This window comes from Sinocyclocheilus anshuiensis, unplaced genomic scaffold (genome assembly GCF_001515605.1).
Source record: "Sinocyclocheilus anshuiensis isolate Anshui unplaced genomic scaffold, SAMN03320099.WGS_v1.1 scaffold3403, whole genome shotgun sequence".
NCBI classification, from domain to species: Eukaryota; Metazoa; Chordata; class Actinopteri; order Cypriniformes; family Cyprinidae; genus Sinocyclocheilus; species Sinocyclocheilus anshuiensis.
The window spans coordinates 144,537-157,186 of record NW_015544684.1 but is presented as its reverse complement, the minus strand read 5'-3'; the positions used below and the strand labels follow the sequence as shown (position 1 = coordinate 157,186).

The following is a 12,650-nucleotide window of genomic DNA, read 5'->3' as shown; positions in this document are numbered from 1 at the left end:
AGAGGGTTCAAAAAAAAAAAAAAAAAAAAAAAAAAAAAAAAGACAGGTCAGCATTTCTCAGACATCAAGATTAGAGAACACAATCTTTTTACCACCTACAAATTACACATGCAGAATTTTGAAGCAGGTCAACAGGCACCCACACAGAAGTTGTAATCATCATTTTTGTATAGTCTACTTTGAAACACACAAAATAAAACACTGTAGTCAAACATTACTAAAATCTACCCTTAAAGTCCATCTTACATCTTTGCAGCGCATCCTTCTGCTGGACATTTTGAAGTAATACTCGCTGTAGCCCTCAGGATGAAGCAGGTCCTCAGTGCAGTCCTGTAGCAGGGCACGCACGGACTTGTCAGATTCAAACACCAAATACACATAACCTAGAGAAAAAATAATAAACAGTCACATGGCCGAAGGGTTACAGAATATAACTCTTACTGCCATTTCCCCAACTATAGACTGCACAACAACCAACAAACTTGGGTATGAACATCTTGCAAAGTGTGTGTGTGTGGGGGGGGGACCTTAATTCCCAAAAACAAAATACCACCACGTGTCTAAAGGTTTTTGTAGTCAATAAGTTGAGTGCCATGAACCCGCACCATCCCGCCACAGAGTGCTGTAATAAAATAAGTTTCCTACCCTTTCAGCATTACCTTTGGGCATATTACCTTTCGGAGGGCAGCGAGGGTGCTTGCCATCCTTACCTGGCCATTCCACGCTCAGAGGGCCATAGCATTTAAAAGTGTTTATCAAACCAGCTGGTGACAAAAAAAAAAAAAAAAAAGGGAAAGAAAGGCCATTAGTCTACAAGCAAACAGGGCTATGGCACAGCTATAATACCGCTAAAAGTTTGGGATTAGTAAGACTTAAGTTCTTGAAGTCTGTTATTCCTGTGATTGCAAAGCTGAATTTTTCTTTTAGCCATTACTCCAGTCTTCAGTGTCACATGATCAATCAGAAATCATTTGCTGCTTAAGACACATTACCAACATTGAAAACAGCTGTGCCGAATATTTTGTGGAAATCAGAATACATTAAGACTCCGAATAGAAAGTTCAAAAGAAAGCATTTAAATATGGAAATCTTGTGTAACGGTCACTTGCTGAATTTAAGAAAAGTTAGCTTCTTAATCTTACAGACCACAGATTTTTAAACGGTAGTGTAAATTGTGAAAATCAGAATCAGATTAACAGCACAGTGTACACAGTAAAATGTGGAAAACAGCAAATGACAAGTGGCAATTAGCATTTTTACCCCATTCCAAAAAAAAAAAAAAAAAAAAAAAAAAAAAAAAAAAAAAAAAAGAGACTGGATGCCACACATCAAATGGGATTAGACACGAGTCAACATAGCACACCATACTAAAGATTTAAATCAAGTTGTAGTCACTTGAAATTTCTATATTTTTCTTCAATTAGCAGCCTATTAATCCATTCCACATGGTCATTTTAAAAGAAAAAAGCCATTTTGACAGAGCAGACTACTATTTTAAGTATTTGTTGTATAAATGCACAGCTTCACCTAGAATTAGTAAGCAGAATTCAGCATATATAGGTGTAGTGTAGAATGCAGTTATTACAAACTTAGTCCTAATAAGGACAAGTGTTCCTTCTACCTTCAGTGATGTCCCAAGGAACTCCTCCTAAAAAGACCTTGCAGGAGTAAATGGGATTTTGGTAGTGTCTGGGGGGCAACTGTCCACTCCATGTGAAGGTAGCTTCATTGATTGCTGTAGAGCACAAATTCACAAGATGAGCACAACAACAGCAATACACCTGCATTACGCATTGATGAAAAACAGCACAGTGAACAGCAGCACCAGGGTTGAACAAATCTGTTCAAGGGAAGTGTTAAGGGAGATTCAAAGGTTCCAGTGGGAAGGTGAAGGGGTGGGGATAACAAGAATTCATGTGCTACAGTAGTACACAACAGGCCATACAGGCTGCCTGTCTGTGAAGCCAGGCCTCTCTTTCAATGCTGAATGGGCTCTCAGGGGTCTTCATTAGGTCCCAGTTGGGCCAGATTGAGGCACCAGGCCAGCGGTGGGACAGACCACCGCTTGGGGTGGAACTGGGTGGTGGGGTGAGAGGTGAGCTGCTGTGGTCCATACGAGAGCCCAGAGCTAGCTTGAAAGGATCCCTTTGCATACCGGACATAAGGAAGGGCACAGACGGCGAGATTCTCAAAGACGACTGCAAAAGGCAAGAGAGAAGAGTTCGCGTCACTAATAAGAACATTCAAGGACCATAAGTGAGCTACCTTTAAAACTAGCCTCATTAAAACACTATTGCACACTCTGCTGTCTGGCTCGCTAGTGAAGTCAAATTTGTATAGCGTTTTTGACAATACACAACTTTCGAAAGCAGCTTTACAGAAAGTTATACCGCCAAGTCTCTTAACAGCGGTTTCAGGGCTGGGCAAACTATAATGGTATAAGTGATACTCAAATTTAGTGTAGTTTTTAGTGTAGCTGCTATGAGTGACACAGTGTCTTGGGGACACGCCTGAGTGTACATTTAACCAAAACCCCCCCCAAAAAAACCCCACACACAAAGATTTTGAATATACAAGGAAGATATCGTCATTTTTGTAAGCAGCTTCGGATGAAAGCATTGGCTAAATTAATAACATGTAAATGTACTGAAAATACAAAAAGTTGTACCAAGTCAGGGGTGTCAAACTCTGCAGAGTTTACATTCAACCCTAATTAAACACCTGGGGGGGGTATTCCAGAAAGGAGGTTAAGTGACATACCCTTAAAAATACAGTACCTGGGTAAGAAAGCGGATAACTCCGCTTCCGGTTCCAAAAACTGAGGTAACTCTGGGTATGCAAGTAGCAATAGCAACTTTAACCCTGCAACATAACCTATTCACCTAGCAGGTTATGTTCTGAGAATGTTTACTTCAGCGCTATCAGCACATGCATGACCTATTGACAAGACTCCAATGGGAGTGGCAGATTGCGCACAATTATATACGATTACAATATGGTTATAAAAAAAAACAAATAATAAAATATATAAAATTGTGTTTTATAATTAACATAATATAAAATAATATTATTCTAATATATTATATTTGTCAGTTATAAGTGAAAAAAACACTATAAAATAAGGTAATGTTTATTTTATTCTAATACATTATATTTTGTCATTTCACACATCATGGATCTGTATTTTCTATAATGTATTTCTATAATAAAAATACATGTGACAGCATCAAACAAACAATTCTTATTCTCAATTAAAGGATTAATAAAAAAAAAAAAAATAAAATAAAAAAAAAGGAAAAATGATTGCACAACCATCAATTAGGTGGCGATATGCTCCAGGTCTGTAAACGACCATTAAACTAAAGAAGAAAGCAGCATGGCATGCTTTTTCTTAGCGTCGTTTCCACGGTGACTCATCAATTCATCACTCTGTTGAGAACGTCTTGTTTTAACCATGAACATACGCCGAGTTGACTGAACTTATTCCTGGACGCGTTTTTGGAACCAGCGTACCTCAAGTAAGCAAGGTTTGGGTTAATCAACAGAGTTCAGGGTATATGTGATGGTAAGTCAACCTTGCTTTCTGGTATACACCCCTGATCCAACTAATCAAGTCCTTCAGGCTTATTTGAAAACTACACAGTATGAATGCTCTGGTATGTGGGCTCTGGCCCTCCAGGAATTGAGTTTGACACCCCTGTCCAAGGTGAATAACTGGTTGTCAAATCTGGGGCCAGATTTACAAAAATCTTCAGAAAATTAAGAAATTTGTGCTGCCCCCAAAACACTACTATATATATATATTAATCAACTTCGTAATGCTTAATTTGAAAGAACCCAATAAATTCAATAAACGGCTTACCTTGGGGATTTAAGACAATTTGGAGGTTATCCTAACTTTGAGATTAAGATTAAAAACATTCTTGGAATTAAATGAATTTGTCTTTAAAAAAAAAAAAAAAAAAAAACTTACATCTTAATTTAATTACAAAAATGAGGGAACAAAATATTATCTTTATTCTTCAGTTAGAAAATATGAAAATAGCAGTTATGGCTTATTCAGAATATAGTGAATCCTAATGCACATTTAAATGAGAAATATAGGGTTTACATACAAACAATAGTACTATCAAGACAGTTACTATATAGGGTAATTTACCCTTTCTGTGGCTGAAAATTACCCTTATCGTGGTCATGGATCATATATCACCCATCTAAGTAGTTTAAAGAGGGAATTGCTAGAAAGTCACTACATATTGCTTCAATTCCCCAACAAACAAGCCAAATGCAATGGTTTATAAAAAATAAAAAAAAGCCTTTGAAGAAACCAAGCTACAGTACACAGATAATGATCTCAAAACCCTTACCAGCAGGTCTGAGAGGTGATCAGAACCAGAGCTGAAGCCGCTGGTCTCCGAGTCCACAGGGCTAATGGAGTGAGATTCCAGGAAAGATTGAGAGTTCAAGCGTGCCATGCTCGGAAATTTTTCTAGGAAGTCTATAGCACCAATGGAAGGCTCAGAGTAGCTTGGAAGCTTGTTGGAGAGCCGGCTGGGAGTCCCCAAAATCCCTTGCACTGAACAAATATGGTTAAAAAAAAAAATCTGTAATATTAATACGGCCTGAAAGAAATAATGAAAACCAAAGAACAGATTTTTCTTAGCCAAACCCCCAGAACAAATAGGAGCATAATTCAAGAGCCAAAACCAAAAACAAATGAAAAGGACAGCTCTCTTATTGCAGCACTACTAATGAGAACTACCAGCACATGAGGCAGGCCAAGAATCTGTGATTAATGTCAACAAAAGGCTGACTCACTGTTACATGCCTAGTGAGAACGGTTTAAACACGCTCTAGTCAGGACAAGGCTATCAATAAAGACCCAGAAAAGACTCCACAAAGACGACTCCACAAAGACGACTATTCTATAACTAGAATAGTTATAAAGTCAGTTTTAAAGCCCACTTAAAAACAATTAAGATTCACTGAATCAGTATTGCATAGATAGTGTCACTTCAACGTTCATTTAACATTGTATCAACATTATCATATGGTTGTTTAATGTTATTCATTCCACTCACGCGAGGCTGTGTTGGTCTGTGCAGAGAGATCGGTGTCATGGCTGCTCCACGGTCTCTCCCAGTCAGACAGGCTGAGGGACTGTAGGCCCAGACCCCAGTTATTGACATCAGGCAGACCCCTGGATGAGTCCTGGCCACCACTGGGAAAAAGCATCCTGCTCCGGACCGCAGACAGGTCTGAGTCGGGACGATCTGTTAACGGTGTCCAAAAATAAAACACACACTGTTTGGCGACTCTGCATCAGCAGTGGGAATAAGAGGCATGCACTTTAGAGAAAGCATTGGCTCCCTAGGCTCTGATAAATCACGGCTCGCCTCCCTCTGCCTGGCTAAACTGCACAGGAGCAGCTGTCTCTGCAGAGACGACCCACCCTGCATGTGACCCAGGCGCTGCTGCCCTCACAGCCCCTTGCAAATGACATCAGTCCCTGGCCTCCTCTGATGCCACACCACCGAGCACTCCTGACAAATTCTCCTGCAAAGAGGCAGCACCCCCTCCCACCTCTGGCTCAGACACTCGAGGTGGCAGGGAGAGAGAGTTTGCCGCTAGCTGCAGGCTAAGAGACAGAAAACTCCAGTGAATCGCAGGACTGTTGCTATTGGCTAAGTAGCTGAAGAAAGAGCAATCTGGGCTGCTCATGCAGAGCTGGACTGCATCCAACTGCTTGCTCCAACATCCTCCGTCTCGCCTGCATGACCAGTGCTGTAATGATTCCCTGTGCACATGATGCTCGAATGCAGGGCCAAAGCTGAAGGGGCAAACAGCAATGCAGCAGATACACATGAACGTAGGAAGCGGAAAAAAAAAAAGAGTAACAAAAAGGGTACAGCTCTGCATTTGTTACGCCTGCACATATATTAATGAACCGTTTACTCGCGCTTGTTCATCGTCTTCTACCTCGCAATTAAAAATTGCATCTCTTTGTACACAAAATATGGTTTACCATAAAAAGGGTCTCGCTTGCATTTGGCAGTGGGAGTTGTGCAAACCCCGCTTAGATCCAGTGAGTTTCCCAGCATGGTGTTCATCCTGCAGAATGCGTCTGCATTACTGCATGTAGACAGGGCTGGAATGTCAGAATCCAGGCAGTTAAGTCTGGGGTTTTCACTCTGTCAGAACAAAACAGATACACATCACAGAAATGGTGAAACATAGGCCTGACTCTTACCTTGCCTCACCATTTTATGTTCAGCTAGCAAAACAGGTTGTTATAAGTTTGAAGTTGAGGAGAAATTCATTCTAGTACACCACTTTCACTACTAGAGTGATGGAGAACAATATGCTTAAGTTAATTTGCCATGCACGCTGTTAAACTGAACTACAAAGCAGCCAATTATTACATTGGCCAAGCCCAATCAATGGCAACTATATTAACGGACCTCTATCTCACTGTAAACAATCATTAATCATGACAGATACAGGTTAGCTAGCATTTCTGAAAAAGATTTGGAGCAGTTATTGTTTTACTTTACAAAAAAAAAAAAAAAAAAAAAAAAAAAAAAACTGAATTAAGACCGTAAACGCGGACCAAACAATCACAAACGAAACATTTAACACGCTCACACAAATCCAAAGGCGCTTTAAGAAGGCAAGATTCAAATCCGACTGGCACCAAAACTCACCAGAGAAAAGGCCATGGTAGGACTATCGACCAAAATGATCGAAAACAACACCCTATTTACCTCTCAAAAAGTCTACTTAAACCTTTCGAAAGAAATTTTGGCCTAATTTACAACACCTGTACTCGGGTCAAGCACCTCTACTCTCCCGGGACCCAGTTCTTCTCGAGTAACCAATCACAGATTACATATCGATAGTTATTCATGAGGGGCGGGCACTTGACGCGGACGTCATTTTTCCATAGTCTAATTTACTGTTTCAAAACCCACCGTATCTTTTTTTAAATGCCCCCAAATTATATCTATTATTATATCCTTTATTACAATATTTCTGCTTCCCGTCTGAGTTTAATTTTTTCATACCAGTTCATTCTTATTCAACAAATATTATAGCTGGTCGTGTTGTGCATTTAAGAGCCGTCTAAGAGATTGATGAATATATTCAGATCTAAAAATAAATTCGATGACTTATTTTGACATGATCTAGATCTAAATGTTCTAATATGTATCTAAAAGTTCAATGCGCGCGCGGCATGTTGTCTTAGTATTTGAAGTGTCACGTCACATGTAAATTTCTTTTATTGACAGAAATCAGGACCATGGAGAGCAGCATTTATAAACGAGGTATTTTTCAAAGACAATTTATACATTGTGGAAAAATAAGACTTAAATACAGTAAATACAAAAGTGTTCAACAGGCACGTTGCTAGGGTGCTCAATAACTTTCAGGGCCTATAGTTTATTTTAAACAAATTACAAAGACTACCGAGTCACTTCCTCCAGAGGGCAGCACTTACATTGTTTCTTACCGTCTTCTGCTTAAAGTATAGTTCACCTCAAAAGTAAATGTTTCATGTTGCTGTAAACCTGTTTGACGTTCTTTAATGATACAAAAAGATATGTTAGGCAAAACGAGAGACTTTTTTTGGAATGGAAAAAACAGCAACTTAATATGGCAAGTGAGGCTGTCAGTCCATGACATTCTGCTTAACATCCCTTTTTGTTCTCCATCGAAGAAAATTATGCAGATCTTGAGGCACATGCACATGACGGAGAATAATAGAATACATTTTTAGGCGAAGTCTCTGAACGACCCCCCTAATTCTGGATGTTTAATCTGACTGTCTTCTGGACATCTGTCAAGTCAGCAGTCTTCCCCATGATTGTGTAGCCTACTGACCCAGACTGAGAGACCATTTAAAGGCTCAGGAAACCTTTGCAGGTGTTTTGAGGTAATTAGCTGATTAGGGTGTGACACCATGACTTTCCAATATTGAACTTATTCACAATATTTTAATTGTCTGAGACACTGAATTTTGGGGTTTCATTATCTGTAAGCCATAATCATCAAAATTTCAAGAAATAAAGGCTTGAAATATTTCACTCTATGTGTAATGAATCTATAGAATATATGGGTTTCACTTTCTGAAGTGAGTGACAAAAAATATTGAACTTTTTCATGATATTCTAATTGTTTGAGATGTACCTGTACATGATGCACCCATGCAAGTTGCTGAAATGTGAACAAAAATGTAGTGCACAGTTCAGTATCACAAATAAAAGTACACAAGGCATTTTAATGCATTCCCATTTTAATACTATATCATACAGTAGTACTTTTGTACACCAAACACTTTTTTACAAATACATTTCTAATGTCTGAATTAACCATTACTATACCCACATTAAAAATCATGCACCATTGTAGCATATCTTTATATTCAGAGTATTAACTTGAAACAGCAATTTCATGTTAGCAGCAAACTTGCTGTCCATATACTGTTAGTTTTGTGCCACACTGACACAGTCTAAACCAAAAAATTACAACTTAACCTCTGACAATGCTATAAAGGACATTGATACAAAAACAGAAACACAAAGAAAGAGTTACCAATAAATTATACAGATTACTCATTTCAATTGCACAAACTCTTCTTTCCCCAGGTACACACTCTAGATTGAGAATGTGTCATATTTTGTAAAGTCATCAGACCATCTGTGATGTGCTACAGTGGAATCTAGCAAGGGAAACCATCTGTCTGGACATCATATTACCCAAAATGAGTTGACCACAGTTTTGTACATAAGCAACTTCAATGACCAAGCTACTAACCACAAGACAAAATGAACAAGGTTACACACCAGTCATGGAAGCAACAAACATACTACAATGACGCACAGAGCAACGCTTCATGCCAAAACCAACATGCTCAATGTCAGCTTCAGTTGATAGTCTCATTTTACTTCGACCCAGAGCAAAACTCAATGAGGAAGGGGGAAAAAAAAACAAAAAACAAAAAAAACAAAAAACATTTTATCTTAAATTCTTCAATAAAAAAAGGGGGGCGGGGGGTTCAAGGGACTCATCCATTAGGAACCTCTAAGGTCTACTATACCATTTATATGCCTCTCATATTTTTGTGCTATTGGCAATGACTTCAATATAAGCTCAATGAGCAATACAAACTCAAATTTCATCTCTTCATGGCCGAATTCCAAAGGAGTTAATACATCCAAAAACCAAACGTTCAAATGAACTGGACGGATTTTAAACAGGAGCTGGAAGATGCCATTTGAAGAGAGAACCCTGGGGGAGAAAAATACATAAATAAATACAAAGCCGTTACCAGTGATTTCCATCCAGGCTGGGATGAGTCTGATGTGGAGGGATACCAGCGCATCTAAAAGAAAACATTTTTTTTGAACAAATACATAAATTAACACCTTCAGTTAAAATAAAAATGATTAAACAAATACAAATGAGAAAAAAAAAAAAAAAGAAAAAGGACAAACAAGAAGAATGAAAACTAAAGAGGAAACAATGTGAAAAGAAAGAAATGGAAAACAAAAAGAATAAACCAAAGTAAAAAAGAAATAATGAGAAAAAGAAAGAGAAAAGGAGAATAAAGAAATGAAAAAGAAAATTGAATTAAAGAAGAAAAAAAAACAAACAGAATTAAAACAATCAGAAAAGAAAAAGGTAAAGATGGCCTTACCTGAGCATGAAGTGCAGCTGCTGCAGCAGCCGCTGCTGGGTAGGTGAAAGCCGTGTGGGGCAGGCCAGGGTTGAGCTCCGGGGTATAGAGGGGGTAAGGAGACCAGGCCTCTGGAGATGCTGGGATCAACGTTGCCCCTGTCAAGTCATCTGAGGATGGGAATAAGCACAGCAAACCATCACCTCAGGCTCAGGCCAGCTCAGTATTTCAGACATGACTGAAATCACCACTTCAAAATCAAACAGTGTTTGTCAAATTGTTGACGTCAGAGGCCCTCACACTCCAAAAGACTTTTGAGCGAAAACAGGCAGGAACTAAATACTGATACCTGTGTGATCTCTGGTAAGTTCTGTGACTTGGAACAGAAGAGAGGTTGAATGAGATGTGAAGTGCTAATACTCAACTTGAGCGCAATAGATATAAGAGAACAGAAAAGGCCATTTGCTAATGACACATGCATGTGGTGGTGGATTAGTTTCTTGTGTTTTCCTAAGATCTACTCTAGATGTGCAGCTACAGAGTGTGTGTGCCTGTCTCTGCAGTGTGTGAACTACCGTGTCGGCCATAAACTTACATGGGTCCCGTGCTATGAAGTGCGCTCCTAGAGCTGGGTGGATATTTGTGGGATTCGGAGTGCCCATCAGCTTACTCTTTGCCATCTTCGTGTTGGCCTTAGCAAACTCTAACCGGAGGGTCTGCGGGTTTTCAGGGTCAAACCGAACCCCCTGGAGACACAAGGCGGGGAGGGGGGGGGGGGGGGGGGGGGGGACAGAGTAATGGGGATGGGTTGTGCCTGCCAGACCCTGGTGTAAATGTGAAGTGCATCTTAAGCTGGTGCCCACATGCAGTGAACGTTTCTACTAGTGACTGAACAGCAAAGCTGTTACCTAAACAAAGGTGACACATACTACACGCTAAAGACAAGGAAAACATTAATAGTAGTCTACTGTAGAGTGGGTTCTCTGAATCATGACGCTTAGTAATTCTTGAAATAAACATTATGCACTTATTTGTGATGTGCTGGAACAGATCCTCTTACCTAATGTATACGAGACATCATAAGCTCACCATGGTTTAAGGTTAAATTATACAAAGAGAGAAATGGATGCAAGCTATGGCCATATGCTGTACAAATTGCAAGTAGAAAAGGCATGTTCTTAAGTTATACGAGTAGACAATGCATCTAAACCACACCAAGTATGAACCTAGCTGGGAATAATCCAACAGGTTTTCAATAATTCAAGCCATTGCTTACAGATGGCTGGTTTCTTACATTTAATGCATTTTTTGCCGCTTCAGCGCCAGAACGACTATCAAAGGTTACAAACCCAACAGGCTGGAAAAGAAAGAAAGAACAAATCAATGACCACACGGTCACTTATCAAAAACACAAAAGACATGGTAATGTAATTTTTTTCATTACTATTAATAAAAAAATCTAAATGTGATTGATCATTATGCAGTCCTAAATTTAGGTTTACAATCACTGAAAAAAATAATAATAGGCATGACTGCAGCACAAATGCAAAAGTATATATAACACACAGGCCTGGTCAGCTGTAATATCCAACAGTGTCTCACCTGCTTTGATGTTAACTTGATAAGTGAACCCTCATAACCCTGAAAAAGAAAATAAATCCAATTAGCAACAATGTAGTCACATGCTTGAAAAGAAAGAAATTCCTGCTGCACTCCCCATAAGAGGCCAACATTGTCAAATAGAGACATGTACAGAGGATGCACTTTACTGCACTGCTAACCTGTGCGACTGGAGCTCAACATCTCTGCTGCTAAACATTATACCAATTCTTACAAATCTAACACTGTTTATAAACTTGATTATTCCCCTCCAGTTAATTCATTGTTGGTTGGGTGACCATAATAATTAGGAGCTAAGACCTAAGGGAGGTAGCAGAGTTTTGACTAAACACTGTCAATGAGATTTACCATTTAAAACATCCGTTTTTACCTTAAATGGTCGAAATAGCAGATAGAGCTCACGAGGTTTGATATCTGTCGGCAGACCACTGACAAATAGAGTTCGTACCTGTAAAATACAAGAAATACATCAAATACCTAACATATTTCAAATATATGTGAAAAAAATACTAGATAACACAGAAGGATATAACTTAACACAGAACAGAAATGAAAAGTGATTAAGGACCATTGGAACTCAAAGTTAGCATGAATTTAATAAAATAATACAAGTAAAAAAAAAGAAAAGTAAAGAGAAAAAAAGCTCAGTTTGCAATGAACTAAAAAATACAAAAAGACAGGCATTGTATTTTAAAAAGACTGGCAGCTTTATAACTCAAAACACGGCAATTTACAGTACAAAGATTCAAGACAAACGTGTTTATGGCCACATTCAGCTAAACGGCTATATAAAATAAACAAATGTGCGTCCACTCGCTTTGATTTGGTGGGAGGTTCAAAGCCACAATGGATTGCCAGTGGAACAGCAATGGACAACATCACACAGCATGACAGCACTTCCTTCCTCTGACCCACAGCAACAACCCCGACAGCACAACACCATTCCTCAGCTCTCAACCACAGCTCCAGAACCCCTCACCTCTACACCTTAATGCTGTGCGTCACCTGTACATTCTAGTAGTCATATATTAAGGTTTAATTTAGCTAAATAAAAAAAATTAAGCTTCATGTTGTCTAGGAAAATTACTTTATTCAAACAGCTGCGAGTGATAGACATCCACAATCCAAAATAGAGTTTTTGAAGTTGTGCATTGTGATTATTATTGTGTGTCTTTTCCAGTCACTGCCGAGATTGGATAAAAATGGTCTGCATAATAGCAGCAGTGCAAATTAAAAAAATAATAATAACATTATACATACGTGTGTGTGTACCGGTTTTTCTATTCTGGTGGGGACTTAAACCTGAATACACACAGACTCATGGGGACTCGTGTCACGGTGGGGACCTAAATTG

At 39.0% G+C, this 12,650-nt stretch overlaps 2 protein-coding genes across 2 annotated transcripts in view; both read right to left on the bottom strand.

Annotated features, from left to right (window-relative positions):
- Positions 1-6,796, bottom strand: part of LOC107698230 (cytoplasmic polyadenylation element-binding protein 1-like) — an 11,518-nt gene extending 4,722 nt beyond the window's left edge. The window contains 8 exon segments of the mRNA XM_016499201.1: positions 247-383; positions 660-764; positions 1,622-1,735; positions 1,946-2,198; positions 4,368-4,576; positions 5,082-5,273; positions 6,026-6,191; positions 6,705-6,796. Of these exon segments, the coding sequence (XP_016354687.1) occupies positions 247-383; positions 660-764; positions 1,622-1,735; positions 1,946-2,198; positions 4,368-4,576; positions 5,082-5,273; positions 6,026-6,191; positions 6,705-6,719 (1,191 nt within the window). The 5' untranslated portion in view covers positions 6,720-6,796.
- Positions 6,797-9,229: 2,433 nt separating this feature from the next.
- Positions 9,230-12,650, bottom strand: part of LOC107698225 (RNA-binding protein with multiple splicing-like) — a 5,126-nt gene continuing 1,705 nt past the window's right edge. The window contains exons 2-8 of the mRNA XM_016499188.1: positions 11,667-11,744; positions 11,279-11,317; positions 10,971-11,033; positions 10,272-10,422; positions 9,698-9,846; positions 9,329-9,382; positions 9,230-9,238 (exon numbers count right to left, since the gene is read on the bottom strand). Coding sequence (XP_016354674.1) covers positions 9,230-9,238; positions 9,329-9,382; positions 9,698-9,846; positions 10,272-10,422; positions 10,971-11,033; positions 11,279-11,317; positions 11,667-11,744 — 543 coding nt within the window. The remainder of the gene's footprint in view (positions 9,239-9,328; positions 9,383-9,697; positions 9,847-10,271; positions 10,423-10,970; positions 11,034-11,278; positions 11,318-11,666; positions 11,745-12,650) is intronic.